The sequence below is a fragment of the Gymnoscopelus microlampas genome (assembly GCF_963454915.1).
Source record: "Gymnoscopelus microlampas genome assembly, chromosome: 19".
In the NCBI taxonomy this organism is placed as follows: domain Eukaryota; kingdom Metazoa; phylum Chordata; class Actinopteri; order Myctophiformes; family Myctophidae; genus Gymnoscopelus; species Gymnoscopelus microlampas.
In genome coordinates this window covers 16474344-16487950 of record NC_139956.1, presented here as the reverse complement: position 1 = coordinate 16487950, position 13607 = coordinate 16474344, and the positions used below count along the sequence as shown (strand labels likewise).

At 41.1% G+C, this 13607-nt stretch overlaps 1 protein-coding gene across 1 annotated transcript; it reads right to left on the bottom strand.

Annotated features, from left to right (window-relative positions):
- Window positions 1-1082: 1082 nt before the first annotated feature.
- LOC311035387 (ATP-binding cassette sub-family E member 1-like) lies at window positions 1083-13354 on the bottom strand. Its single transcript, XM_084043556.1, has 19 exons — window positions 13185-13354; window positions 9708-9822; window positions 9494-9579; window positions 8884-8981; window positions 8428-8545; window positions 7347-7484; window positions 6959-7028; window positions 6741-6837; window positions 5803-5892; window positions 5598-5719; window positions 5317-5441; window positions 5092-5188; window positions 4515-4574; window positions 4288-4346; window positions 4056-4166; window positions 3627-3769; window positions 3394-3516; window positions 2689-2800; window positions 1083-2531 (listed from the first exon to the last, which is right to left on the bottom strand). The coding sequence occupies exons 2-19, from the start codon at window positions 9808-9810 to the stop codon at window positions 2478-2480; spliced, it is 1806 nt and encodes a 601-aa protein (XP_083899682.1). The 5' UTR covers window positions 9811-9822; window positions 13185-13354; the 3' UTR covers window positions 1083-2477.
- Window positions 13355-13607: the final 253 nt, after the last annotated feature.

Below are 13607 nucleotides of genomic sequence, written 5' to 3'. Positions count from 1 at the left end.
TAGACCCTCAAAGGCCAACGAAAACATTCCTTCTTAAACATCTCAAGATAGTTAGATTTTTATTTCAGTGATGCCATCACTATCACATCTCCATCTATTTACGGCCAAAAGCAACTGCCATGTTCGTCATTGACGGTAATAGTTATTTAGTGTTGATTTGATTACATTTACCCTCATCTTTAATATAGCTACATGGGGTACAGTATGTCATAACATGTATCACCAGGCCGGCATTCGTTGTTGCCCTTACCCCTCAATCTTTGTCATTGATGAATTGTAACATCAGAGATTCAAACACAGGCCTCCAGCATAGGAAGGGAAAGCAAAGCCAAGGTTTAATTCTGCAGGCATTGGCTCTGAGCCACTCTGCTACACTCCACAAAAAGTCATATTTATACATTTAGCTGCAGAGACCGTGGTTACAAAACGATTCCGTACTGTATATAGGTCAGGGCCACTTGATAATGCTAGAAATCATGTGTATAATGAAGAGGCAGGGGCCCTCCAGCTCAAGGACACAACTGCTTATGTCTATGTAAAACCTGCACCCACTGTTCCAGGTGGTGTGATTAAAAAGAAGTGTATGCTCTATATTCTGATAGTAAACATTGCTATCAAGTGTTTGTTCAGTAACACTGTTCTCAACCGTCTCTCCAGGTCTTGAATAAAGATTTATGGTTCGTGATACAAATTTCATCTAATTGGGAGAGACATCTCGGAACAAAAGAGAATGAGCAAATGTAAGGTGATGAATGGGTTCTCGACATTTTAAGAGCTGAAGAGACGGAGAGATCTGTTACTTAAAACTATTGCAATGATTACTATCAGAATATAGAGCTCTGTCTTTTTAACTAAACAAACGTTTAACCACCAAAACCTTATACAAGTATACCTGTATACCATTGACCTTGGGCCTCTACACCAAATTTCTTTACCGAAAATAGCAAAATGTTCGCCTATTATGAACCGAACAATCATATCACCATCCCAATATGAAGGACTGCACCAAAAGCTTGAATTTTAAGATGTCGCAAAAACATTATCCCTGATCGCAGCCCTGAGTAAAGTACAACCACATACACTAGCAGCAAGTATAAGATTTATTGCAAATTCCATTAATTGTTACATTGTGTCATGACACCCATTTTATCAAACACCTCCACAATGCTGCTGGGCTGTTGAACGCTGCCCTGTCCATTCAGGCTGACATGAGGCAGAGCGTTAAGCACGTTAAGGTATAGTTTTAAACGCTGCAATACACTGATGAAAATCAACGCATCTCTGGGATGTTTCCACGCTGCAAGGATACAGAATGCCATTCATCAACACGACGGCCATTTTCCTCTTAGGTCACACCATAAAGCACGATTTATACTCTGTATAATAGCCAATCTATTATAGATCTATTTTCGTTGTATGACAGAGCATGAATTGGGCTTAAGCCACAAGTCTAATAGAGTCTTGCTTAGCCAGACTATCAGAGATCACCGCCTACTCATACATCTGTGGAAATGTAAATTCAATGTATAGGCTAGAACAGCACTAACAAACCTGCACCCACCTGTTTGAAAACCAATCCTGATACCGTCCCAATATGGACCTAAGGTCTTTGTAATGGTTCTGAAACGTTATTTTATAAATTTCCAAATTGTTTCCACCCAGTTTTAGCCCCTACATTGCATTTAGATGTCACCTGACGTATCGGCAGGCAGAGATCTCTGATCGCCTGACTACGCAAGACTAAATTTAATATTAACTCTAAGAGCAAAATGTCCGCCATGTGAATACAACCCACATCTGCAGTAAGTAATGTCCAGTCATGTTGTTGTAGCATGGAGGTCTGAATGGTCCAGATTTTCATCCATAACCCCTCCCTTCCCACACACACACACACACACAAAACACGCACACTATAGGCTCTGTGTGCATAACTGCAGTCCCGGGTTTCAATTATTTTTTCCATAGCTTTGTTTGATTGGCTCTGCAGTAAATTTTACCTGCAAACACATATGAAGGTGTCATGTGTGTTTTCCAGTTCAAATCTGCTGCTGAGCACCTTCAGTAAACCCGGGACTACAGGTATGCACCCAGAGCATATTACTGCTACCAGTGATACTATGACCCCACCCAAACTCAGTTAAAGTAGCATCGTGCTGATCGGTGGAATCAGTTGGGTCTGGTGAAACCTGTGCACACTCAGATCTCCATTGGCCATACTCGCACGGCAGCCATTTTGCTCTTACGTCACGTTCTGGGTGGGTTACCCCCGAGAGCAAAATGGCTGCCGCCATGAGAAATATGGTCAATTATGAACTACTGCTGCTGTACAGTGATGACAAAAAAACACTGGAGAACGCTGCCGGCTGTCGAACACAACTCGCTGGCGTTCCGTCTTTGTTGAGCTGCCTTGTATCTCGAAACCGGCGTTGAATGTTGGAACACGCGGCAGGAAGCGGTGATGGGTCGGACAGGAAGTCTTAATTATAATCATCCAAGAAGAAGTAGTTTCCGCTTTTCTTCTGTTCTGTGTCCTAGGAGACGGGCAGAGGGCAAAGGTTATTCAAACAGTATAAAAACATCATGGACTTCGGCGAGATGCAGGGTAGAATAAACAGAGTGAAGCAGCTGTAGATGACAGCATCAGATAATTGGCTACAGTGTAAAACGGTGTGTGTGTGTGTGTGTTACCTTGATAGAGTTGAGTTTGTTGATACGTGGTCTGAAGTTGTTTGGGTCTCGTCTGAATGTGATCTCCAACAGAGACAAGAACTTGTTCATACCTGCCAACAGGCTCTGTGGACTGATAGACAGAGAGCGACAAAATGGATTGTTAATATCAACTGAAACAATGTTAACTCATCGGTAGATAAGATTGAATGTGCAGCAATAACAAATGGATTATGTCAGTTATAAAACTTGATTGTAACTTCAACTAACCAATACAATATTTCCACATTTTCATTTTGACTGAATATGTATCTCTCCTTACTGCGCCATCTAGTGGACAATTTAATCATTATGGTTTTCCATAGGAAGGGTACAACCGTTATGCAATATCTCATGTTGATCATTAAGCTTGATCGATGTCAAGTAGGTTTAAATTACATTTATAGGTTTCAAATTGTATAGGTTTCAAATACGTTTACAAGTAGGGCTGGGCAATATATTGATAAAATGTATATAACCATTAGAGTCCATGAGATTAGGACTGTATCCACAGCAATGTAAACAGATGCAGAACTGCTTAACTAACTGCAACTAACTAATCGGAATTTGAGTATTAGTTGTAACAAAGCCATGTAGTAATGTAACTTAATTTATTTTAGCATAGTGTGTGTGCTAGTGTGCATATAGTGTGTGTGCTAGTGTGCATATAGTGTGTGTGTGTCTTACGTGTTGGCTGCTGTGTCTTTGGAAGGGATTCCGTCGAAGACGATGACTCTGTCGGCGAGGTATGTCGCCATGATGAAGTCGTGTTCCACTACGAATGCTGTCTTCTTGGCATGGAGGATGTACCTACACACAAAACATTGCAGAAAAGGTACAAATGGCACTGATAAAATTGCTGTCCTTAAATGTATGACGTCCTCACAAGTACATTAACCGTTTGTGTGTGTGTGTTGTACCTCTTGATGACTCTAGCAGCCATCAGCCGTTGTTCAGAGTCCAGGTAAGCAGATGGTTCATCAATGAGATAAACGTCTGCTGGTTTCCCCAAACACAATGTTAATGCTACTCTCTGTAGCTCTCCACCAGACAGGTTCTGAACCTAGAGACAGACAAACACAATGTTAATGCTACTCTCTGTAGCTCTCCTGAGAGAGAGCGTGAGAAAGACAGAAAAATAGTGTGACATCTATTTTCTTGTCAATTATTTCTTAATTTAACTATCAGTTTAAGGAAACACATTAAATTGAAAACTGTATTCAGAGAGTGATTAAAAAGAAAGTTGTGTGTGTGTGTGTGTGTGTGTGTGTGTGTGTGTGTGTGTGTGTGTGTGTGTGTGTGTGTGTGTGTGTGTGTGTGTGTGTGTGTGTGTGTGTGTGTGTACTTACGTCTTGGTCTATGATGCATTCGATCTGCATGGGTTTCATCACATCAGTGATGAACTGGGGATGCGTGTACGCATCTCTGATCTTGTCATGAAGCAATGCTCGAACACTGCCCTGTAACAAAGACATACATTATATTATTAGAATAGCTTCACATCATTTGATACATAGATATATCAACAGACAGACTATTACAGCAGCTTTACACCATTAGACAGACGGACTTTAAGGGTACCTTGAACTTGGGGCTGATTGTCTGAGGTTTGTAGCTGACGTTGAGGATGGGAACATCACCTGACAGAGAGACAGACAGAGGCTGTCAATTTAAACTCTCTCTCTGTGTGTGTGTGTGTGTGTGTGTGTGTGTGTGTGTGTGTGTGTGTGTGTGTGTGTGTGTGTGTGTGTGTGTGTGTGTGTGTGTGTGTGTGTGTGTGTGTGTGTGTGTGTGTGTGTGTGTCTTACCTCCTCCATCAGCTTTGAGACCTCCAGCCAACATCCTGATGAATGTCGTCTTCCCCGTCCCTGAATACAGAATCACACACTGCTTAGATATACGGTAATTACACACACACACATTTGTATTACTTATGTCTACAGAAGTTCATAATAAACCAACAGCTGCGGACACAAAACTACATTTGAAGCATCAAATAGTTTAGACATTTAGCAGATGCTTTTAAGATCCAGAGTAACTTTGAAAGTGTAAGATCAGAGGAAATGGCATGAACCCTAGTCAATAATTGATCATGTAAACAGAGTGCCAAGAAAACTATGTATTGCTACAAAGTAACTAGGATGGTAAATATCAAACCTAGCATCTGTGTTAAGTAAACTGCATGCAACATAATGTTTATCTACATAACATGTGAACATGTAACCAATATACATCTATAATAACTACTAACTACTGTAGCATCTATCAAAATAGTGCTAGGGGGTGGGGTGAGTCTTAACATGTGGGTTTTCAGCCTGGGACACACAACAAACATCACTGCATCACACAACAAACAACACATCAGTGTATGACACGCAAACGTACCGTTCTCTCCCAACATCACCATGATTTCCGAATCAGTGAACTCTCCTTCTTTGATGTCCAGACTGAATTCTCCCAGGGTCTTCTTCATGTTTGGATACTGCAAAACAACACAGTCAAGTTGGTCCAAGGAACACTGACACAACATCTACATGCTCACAATTCGTTCAGCTTGAAGATCTGCTTTTTTTTTGCAGAATAGCGATGCTAGGGCTCAAAAGTACACACCTGGTAATGTCTAAGTCGTTTGACGTCCTCCTCGTTGGCTGTCTCAGCCACCTTGAAGACCAATGAGGTTTCACGGAACCTCAGGTTCTCCGTGGGAACGTAACCATCCAGAAAGATGTTGATACCTGGAGCACACACAGATTCCTCTCAAAAATGTAAACAATCCACAGGACTCTAGGGTAGTGTTTTAACTCTGCATCACCAAGACCAAAAGTAAAATGTAATTTCTGAGCTCAGCTGACAGCCGTGTGTGTGTGTCTGTATGTGCGGGTGGCATTTACCCTCTCTAACGCTGAAGGGCATGGTCACCACTCCGTATGCGCTGGGAACGCCGTACAGACAGCAGATGAAGTCAGACAGGTAGTCCAACACACTGAGGTCATGTTCCACTACGATGATGTACCTAACACACACACACACACAAATACACGTTAGTATCAGTCTGTAAACAGTGCTTGGTAAAGGTTGTAATGTCAGGAGTGTTACCTAATAGGTGTGACCAGGGATCTGATGGTGATGGCTGCCTTCAGCCTCTGTTTGACATCCAGATAACTGGACGGTTCATCAAACATGAAACTACAACAGAGAGAGAGAGAGAGAGAGGACAGATAAATAACTTTCAACTGGTTAGAATAGAAATACTTTATTAATCCCCAACAGGAAATTAAGAAAAAGCCTAGTTCAGACGGACCCAAGATTGGCGACCAAACCGCCGCAAGCCCAATTTATAATTCTTCGTACAACAGCGCGCCAAAAATCAAAGATTGTGCACCAAAAATAGCAAATCTGCTATTTTTGGCACATGACACTATTGTACGACGTGGCATAACTTCAGCATTAGAACGTTGCGTAGAAAAGTCGTGGCGGTTTGAATGACCCCTTATGAGGAGAAGAGCGCAAAGATCGAATGATAATTATGTGAGCATCCACACAGGAGACGAAGTCCTGACGTCACTCGTTCATCCCCTGGGTCACGGAAGTTTTTCTCTATGAAAAATAACTTCTTCTTAGAATCGTCTCATATAAGAATTGTGGTCCAAAAAAAAAAAAAGAATGTCCCAGCGCTATTGCCTGGGAGGTGGCTCTGTATCTTTTACGATAGTCAGTCACTGATATCTGATACAGTCTGTTTCTGGCAAAATAATTATTAATTTGGAGACGGTAACATTAGCGTTTTCTCACCGTCAGTTGATACTGAGTCAAACCGCCAGGATCATTTGTATATGCCGCGATTAAACACGTCTATGGGCATTCAGAATGGGGGGGTGGAACGCGACCTAGGTAGGATGTGTACATTACGTCAGACATCGGTGCTCTATACTGCACATATTTAACATAACAGCTTTCTGTATGCAGATCACAGAACAGTGCTCATGTGTTTAAAGGTACAGAAGGAGAGGTGTGTGTGTATGTGTATATGTTACATGTCAGCTCTCTGTATGCAGACCACAGCACAGGCAAATCTCTGAAGTTCTCCACCAGACAGATCCTCTACGTTCCTGTCCCGAAGGTGAGTGAGATCTGACAACCCAAAAACAACCCGTCAGAACACACACACTGAACTTATCAGAAACATGAGCATGCACGCACGCACACACACACACACACAATCACTCCTTTACCTAGAAAAAAGTGTGTGTACCTAGCTGTTTACAGACAAGAGTCTGAGAATCCGTGTCATCCTTCCTCGTGAGGATGGCTCCTACTGACCCCTGGTGGCCGACACAGGAAATACAACCATGAACTTGATTGAAAAATCTATTCATTTATCCAGTCGCTCGTCGTGAGTGACGTTTATTGATCTACCTTTTATTTGATAGGGACCGGTACATAGAATCATCATGTTAACATATCATTAAGCCCAGCAACACAACAAACATTGATCTTGTGTTCTATTTCTTAAATGTATAAACTAATAACCTGTGCCACCCTGTTTTAATAGGATCTATTTCTAACATATTTTGATAGACAGACAGGGGAAATTGGTTTGTCATGATAATTTTGATAATTCTTTGTTTTGTAATGTTTACCTTGACAGTCTTGGGGATCTGGTCGACATACTGTGGTTTGACGATGGCTCTCAGATCGTCTTCCAGGATCTTGGTGAAGTAGTTCTGAAGTTCAGAACCTCTGAAGTATGTCAGAATCTCCTGCCAGTCTGGAGGGCTCTGGAACATAAACACTAGGGTTAGTAGCCTATCAATTCTACAAGTATTCATTTGAACATACAATACACTACACACGTCGCTAATAACACCAGATGTTGTTGTCAGGGTCCCCACACATTTTTAGCAATGAATTTCCAAAACTTTTCCAGAATATTTAGCCCAATTTCCAGGCCTATATAACAATCATTCAGCGCAATAATGTGTCTCTTACTCCTATGTACAATGCCCAAAGATAGGCAGTGTAGCAAAATAAATAAATAAAAAACAATAAAAAGTGTTTGGGGGTGGGGCACAGCCGCGAAACCTCGCTCAAATAGAGCCTGCGAGCGGAAATAGGAGGGGTGGACGACGTCGTTGCACGGTTCGTTGTCGCTTGCGGTAGGTCAGGACGGTCTCATTCAAAAACATGTATTTTAATGAGATTTCATCGCCCGCTCGCGTCGCATCGCTGGCAGTGCGGATGGGGTGTTACACAGCCTGTTTGGCGAAAAACGACTTATGTTACATATTTCGTGTAATGTTATACATGCTTATGAAAAGGTTTTGTATTTAAAAAAATCAATAGCCAAAAACAATGCATAGCCAAATATTTTTCCAGGACCCTTGATAAATTCCAGGACCTTTGATGAAGTTTGATCAATTCCAAACCTTTTCCAGTACTGGATTATTTCTTTTTTAATTTCAAAATATTTCCAGGAATTTCATGACCGTGGGGACCCTGTGTTGTTGAAGAGGACAGTAGAGAGGTCACTATTCTAGAAGTGGGAAACATTAGACCACAGTCTGGAAGAGGCATTTCTTACCTAGGTGCTAAAGTACCAGCGTCTTACGGATGCTCTTAAACAGCTTGGAAAGCGCTTGTATCTACATTTGGAAGCCTTGGTAATGATATCGTGTGTGAGTGTGTGTGTATGTGTGTGCTAAGAGCAATTGTCATTCTCACATCATATTTGCCAAGGTTGGGTTTCAGTTTTCCTGCCAGGATCTTCAGAGCGGTGGACTTTCCAATACCGTTGGTACCAACCAGACCCAAAACCTCACCTGGTCTGGGGATCGGAAGACTAGATGGACAGAGAGAGAGAAGGGGGGAGAGCAGAGACAAAGAAAGATGGAATGTGTTAAAGAGAGAGAGAAAGGGAGATCAAAAATACTTTTAAGGTTAGGGCTGGGCAATACACCGATATTATATCGATATCAGGACATGAGAATAGATATCAGCTGTCATGATATGACATAAGTATTAAGTGTTTTTCCCCCCATTTTTAATCACTTAATCCTTATTTTATACAATTGATAAAATAGCCAATCCACAAGCTCACAACAATGTAACCAGTAGATCTGTCATAGCCATCTACCACATATTGTCCACAAATGTACTGTATAAATGAATTGTCCATACCGGTGCAGTTTGAAGGAGTTGGCACAATACCGATGGGTCGTCTCCTTCACCAGGTTACTGGGCAGGTTGACGATGGACAACGCGGCAAATGGACATTTCTACACACACACACACACACACACAACAGAGAATGTTGTACTACGTCAAGGAACACATTGTCTTGCGTAGCCAATTAGACGATCATAGATCTCCGCCTCCCAATACATCTGGTGACATCTAAATTCAAGGAATATTGGTTAAAAGTTTAAACTGGGTGCTAACAAATTAAGAGTTAAAATAAATATCACGAAGAACCAATGTGAAACCTTTACAGCGGCCCTTCATATTGGGAAAGTATCAGGATTGGTTTTCAAAGCTGTGGGCATAGGTTTGTTATCGCTGGTTTTCTCCAGCGTCCAAGCCCATTCAGTCAAATTTAGAAGTATCAGTTGGCAGAGATTTCTAATCATCTGGTTACGCAAGGTTCACAATCAACTTATTGGTTGAAAAAAGGTTTAGAAAACTCTTCAACTTGAGTGAAATCTCACAGAACAGAAATGTAATTATTTACTGTACATTTATTTGATCGATGTGGAAAGTGCAGAACAGGGTTCAGTCGAGTGATTTTTACCTTGATACAGATTCCACAGCCAATACACAGCGACTCAGAGATCCACACCAGTTTACTCTGGGGAGTGACTTCTATACACAGCTTACCTGAAAGCGAAAAAACACATTTTGTATAAGTAGACAAAAGGCATAAGTGATTCAGAAACTGTCCCCCTCAGTTTTTTTTAAAACAAATCGAACCCTGCGTATATTCGCACACGCATACCAAGACGTACCCATGCGGACAACAGGACAACTCTTCTTGCATTCTTGTCGACATTTCTTGGGTTTACACTTGTCATGGTTGACGATGGCAATCCTCGTGTTCTTATCCGCCATGATGCACAGCAGCTAAAGGAGAGACAGGGAGAGAGAGAAGGAGAGAGAGAGGGAGGTCAACTTAAACCTCTGTTTATCCACAGAACATTGAGTTCAGACATCTTTTACATCTTCTGTGACATATTGGGACACTGCGGACGTGCGGCTGTGTTTAGAGGACAGATAGAGAGACAGAGGGAAGGAGTGAGAGATAAGAGGAGGGAGGGAGGACACACACCCATTCTGAATGACGTCCATCAACCATTCATACTGTCACCTACTGTATGTCTGTCCTACATCAATATTGTCACTTTGCTGCATGTCTGTAAACTATATCAACCATCAATACTGTCACCTACTGTATGTCTGTACACTATATCAACCATCAATACTGTCACCTATTGTCTGTCCTACAGAGACGAAACAACACTGTCTCTATCCTACGAGACACACATTGCCTGTCTGTCCAACAGAGACAAACACTGTCTGTCCTACAGACACACGGACTGTCTGTCCTACAGAGACATACAACAATATATGTCTGTCCTACGGAAACAAACAATGTATGCCTGTCCTACAGAGACGAACACCACACAAATTTAAATAGAAATAGCAGATATAGTTAAGCTTTTAGTAATATTAAATGTTATGATCTAAACCCAGTCATGACTCATGACCTCTGACATTTAAAGCAGACTAGTAACTACTGTTTGCCTTTGTATTGCAGGATTGTGTATAATGAACAAAAGAGTGTATGGTGAACAGAAAGACAGAGCTACCATCCATAGAACACCATTATTCTGCTGACAGACTGACCTGACTGACACGCTCAATAGATTCACAGACCAGTGTGTATTAGATGGAAATATAGATCAACATTGGGGTGCAACAGGTAATCAAACTAAGTGATTTAATCAATTATTTAAAAGATAATTGATTTTAATTAATTAATCAATTCTGGGGAAAACGGGCGCCACATTTAAAACAAACTAACTCAAAACTAGCTGGCAACTAGTTCTCATCACATTAGTCGGTAACTGGTCCCCATCACTTTAAACAATATCACAAGTCAAACTAACCCATAGTTAGCAATAACTAGTCCCCAATCCCCATCACATTTAATGTAATCATAGATCAAACATCAATCATAGTCCACATCCAGGGTTTCACCCAGGAAACAAATGTAGTCTAGGTGGCAAGACAAGCACTAGAGTGGGGCGCATATGCACGTGCACACTACGGCTGCACGTTATGGACAAAATGTAATAAGTTGATATTTATGCCAAATATTTCAATATTTCACCATTTTTATTTTATATTTTAAGTGTGGCAACAGCGAAACATTCTTCAAAAAACATCATATTGAAAGTCAATAATATCGTATTATCGCTCGTATTTGCATTCCACCAATCGGAAGTCAAACCTGTTTAAGGTTGTTTAACCCATTAAGACCTGAGGCCGTTCTACAAATGTCTTCTAAATCCTAACTGTTTTCTGCAACTCATGTTGCTATATCAGTGGTGCTCAAACCTTTTCATGTCCAGGATCCCCCAAAATGATATATATTTGGCTGCCGACCCCTATCTCAAAATATTTTGTTCCAGGGACCTCCAGAAGCAAAGATTTGCACAATTTTTCAAAAATAGTAGATATACAAGCTTGCTGTGAGCTTGCATATCTGCTATTTTTGAATAGCCAACACTAAAATCTAAAATAACATGGATGCTTTCCCGAATGTTGGATGTTTTAATGAGTTAAAGGTGTGCTGTAAGTGAAGATTTTTGGTTAAAAAGTTAAAGATTAATCAGTAAAAGGGGTCTCTCTCCCCAGGCTCTTTAGTAAACAACATCGTAAATATATTTTCAGGTGGGTAAACAATTTCATCCACTCAGGAGAGAGAACCCATTCATCAGCTTTTTGTTCCATCACTTCCAATTTCACTTTTTTCTCCTGTATCAGTTATGAGTTCTCTCACCTGACTGGATGAAATTGGACCTTAAAATGTATTTTTCATTTACTGGGCAAACACCCTATATATATCAATGATTACCATGGAATTATAGAGCCATTTAACACTTATTTTAACCAAAATAATAATAATAAGGGGAAAAAATCACTCACAACACCTTTATGGTCTTTCAGACAGCACCTAGAAAGTCATTTTCAAAGCGAAGGGAGCGAGAAGGTCCCATGAAACTGTCACAGTCGTGCTCATCTCATACAAACAAGTCTGCCCGTGCCAGACTTTACCTGGTAGAGTGCATACCATTGAGAACTTGCACAGCCTTACTTCCCCATCATCTCTCTCCTTGTTTACCACATATCTCTCACTGTAACTATCCGCATAAAACTATGAAAATGACAAAAATAAATCTATAAAAAAACAACTAACCCACAGCTATTGTCCATCATGTAAGATTGACATCACATGACATCATGAGTCATAAACCCATAATTAACAACACCACCACAAGTCAAACTAACCCACTATTAACATCACAAGTCAAACTAACAGTACACATATAAATAGCCGGCTAGAAGCAGCCAGCAACTAGTCCCTGTACATTTAATGGCATATCACCTGTCAAACCTACAGTTAGCCAGAAACTAGTCAAACTAACCTAATGCACAGTAAGTAACTAAGTCCCCATCACATTTAAGGCCATAACAAGTCAAACTAACCATCAGTTAGCCAATAAGTAGTCAAAGTAACCTACAGTTAGGCTGTAACTAGTCAAACCTACCCTACAGTTAGACTGTAATCAGCAGTCATCACATATAATGGCATTGCTAGTCAAAGTAAGCTACAGTTAGCCAGTGAGTGACTACTCAAAACAAACCTACAGTTAACCTAACGAATCAAACTAAAACTACATCAGGCAGTAACAAATCAAACTAATCTACAGTAATCAAGTCTCCATCACATTGAATGGCATCACTAATGCTACAGTTACCCGTTAACAAGTCAAATTAAACAACAGTTACCCCACTCACCCGTTACCAAGTCAAATTAAACAACAGTTACCCCACTCACCCGTTACCAAGTCAAATTAAACAACAGTTACCCGTTAACAAGTGAAATTAAACTAGTTACCCGGTAACAAGTCAAATTAAAGTACAGTTACCCAGTAACAAGTGAAATTAAAGTACAGTTACCCCGTAACAAGTTAAATTAAACTACAGTTACCCGGTAACCAGTCAAATTATAGTACAGTTACCCGGTAACAAGTCGAATTAAAGTACAGTTACCCCGTAACAAGTCAAATTAAAGTACAGTTAGCCTGTAATAACCAGTCTTCATCACATAAGGCCCAGTAGTATTTGACAGCTGTGAGGGGGAAAAGAGACACAAAACCTTTCCATTTCATCTCCTGCTTCAAATAAATCAAACTCACCCGCCGGGCTCCGCGGCCACGCGGCTCACGACTCGTTCGGTGGTGAAATGAAGCCTGTCTGGGCAGCAGATAGACTGAAATGTGAGTGAATTAAAGTGCTGTTTAGTTTTACAGCAACGTGTTCTTGTTCAGCAGAAAAAAAAGCCGGCTGACGGAGCTCTGTGCGTGGGGAAAGATGGCGGTGGACTGACCTCACGTCACCGGGGCGTTCCGCAGTAGCTGTGTGGAAGACTGGTTCCGTGCTCATATCTGGTTTGGAGCCCGCCCACAATATCCGGTAATTTCCACGCACACATTACACACAAACACAGAGACCGTTTCCGTATCTGCTCTAGACCGGATGCGATAACTCTAAAGTGAACTTTGACGCTGGTCGGGAAGACGCAGGCGCGGCGGGATGACGCGGTAAAATCGTTTTCCTTT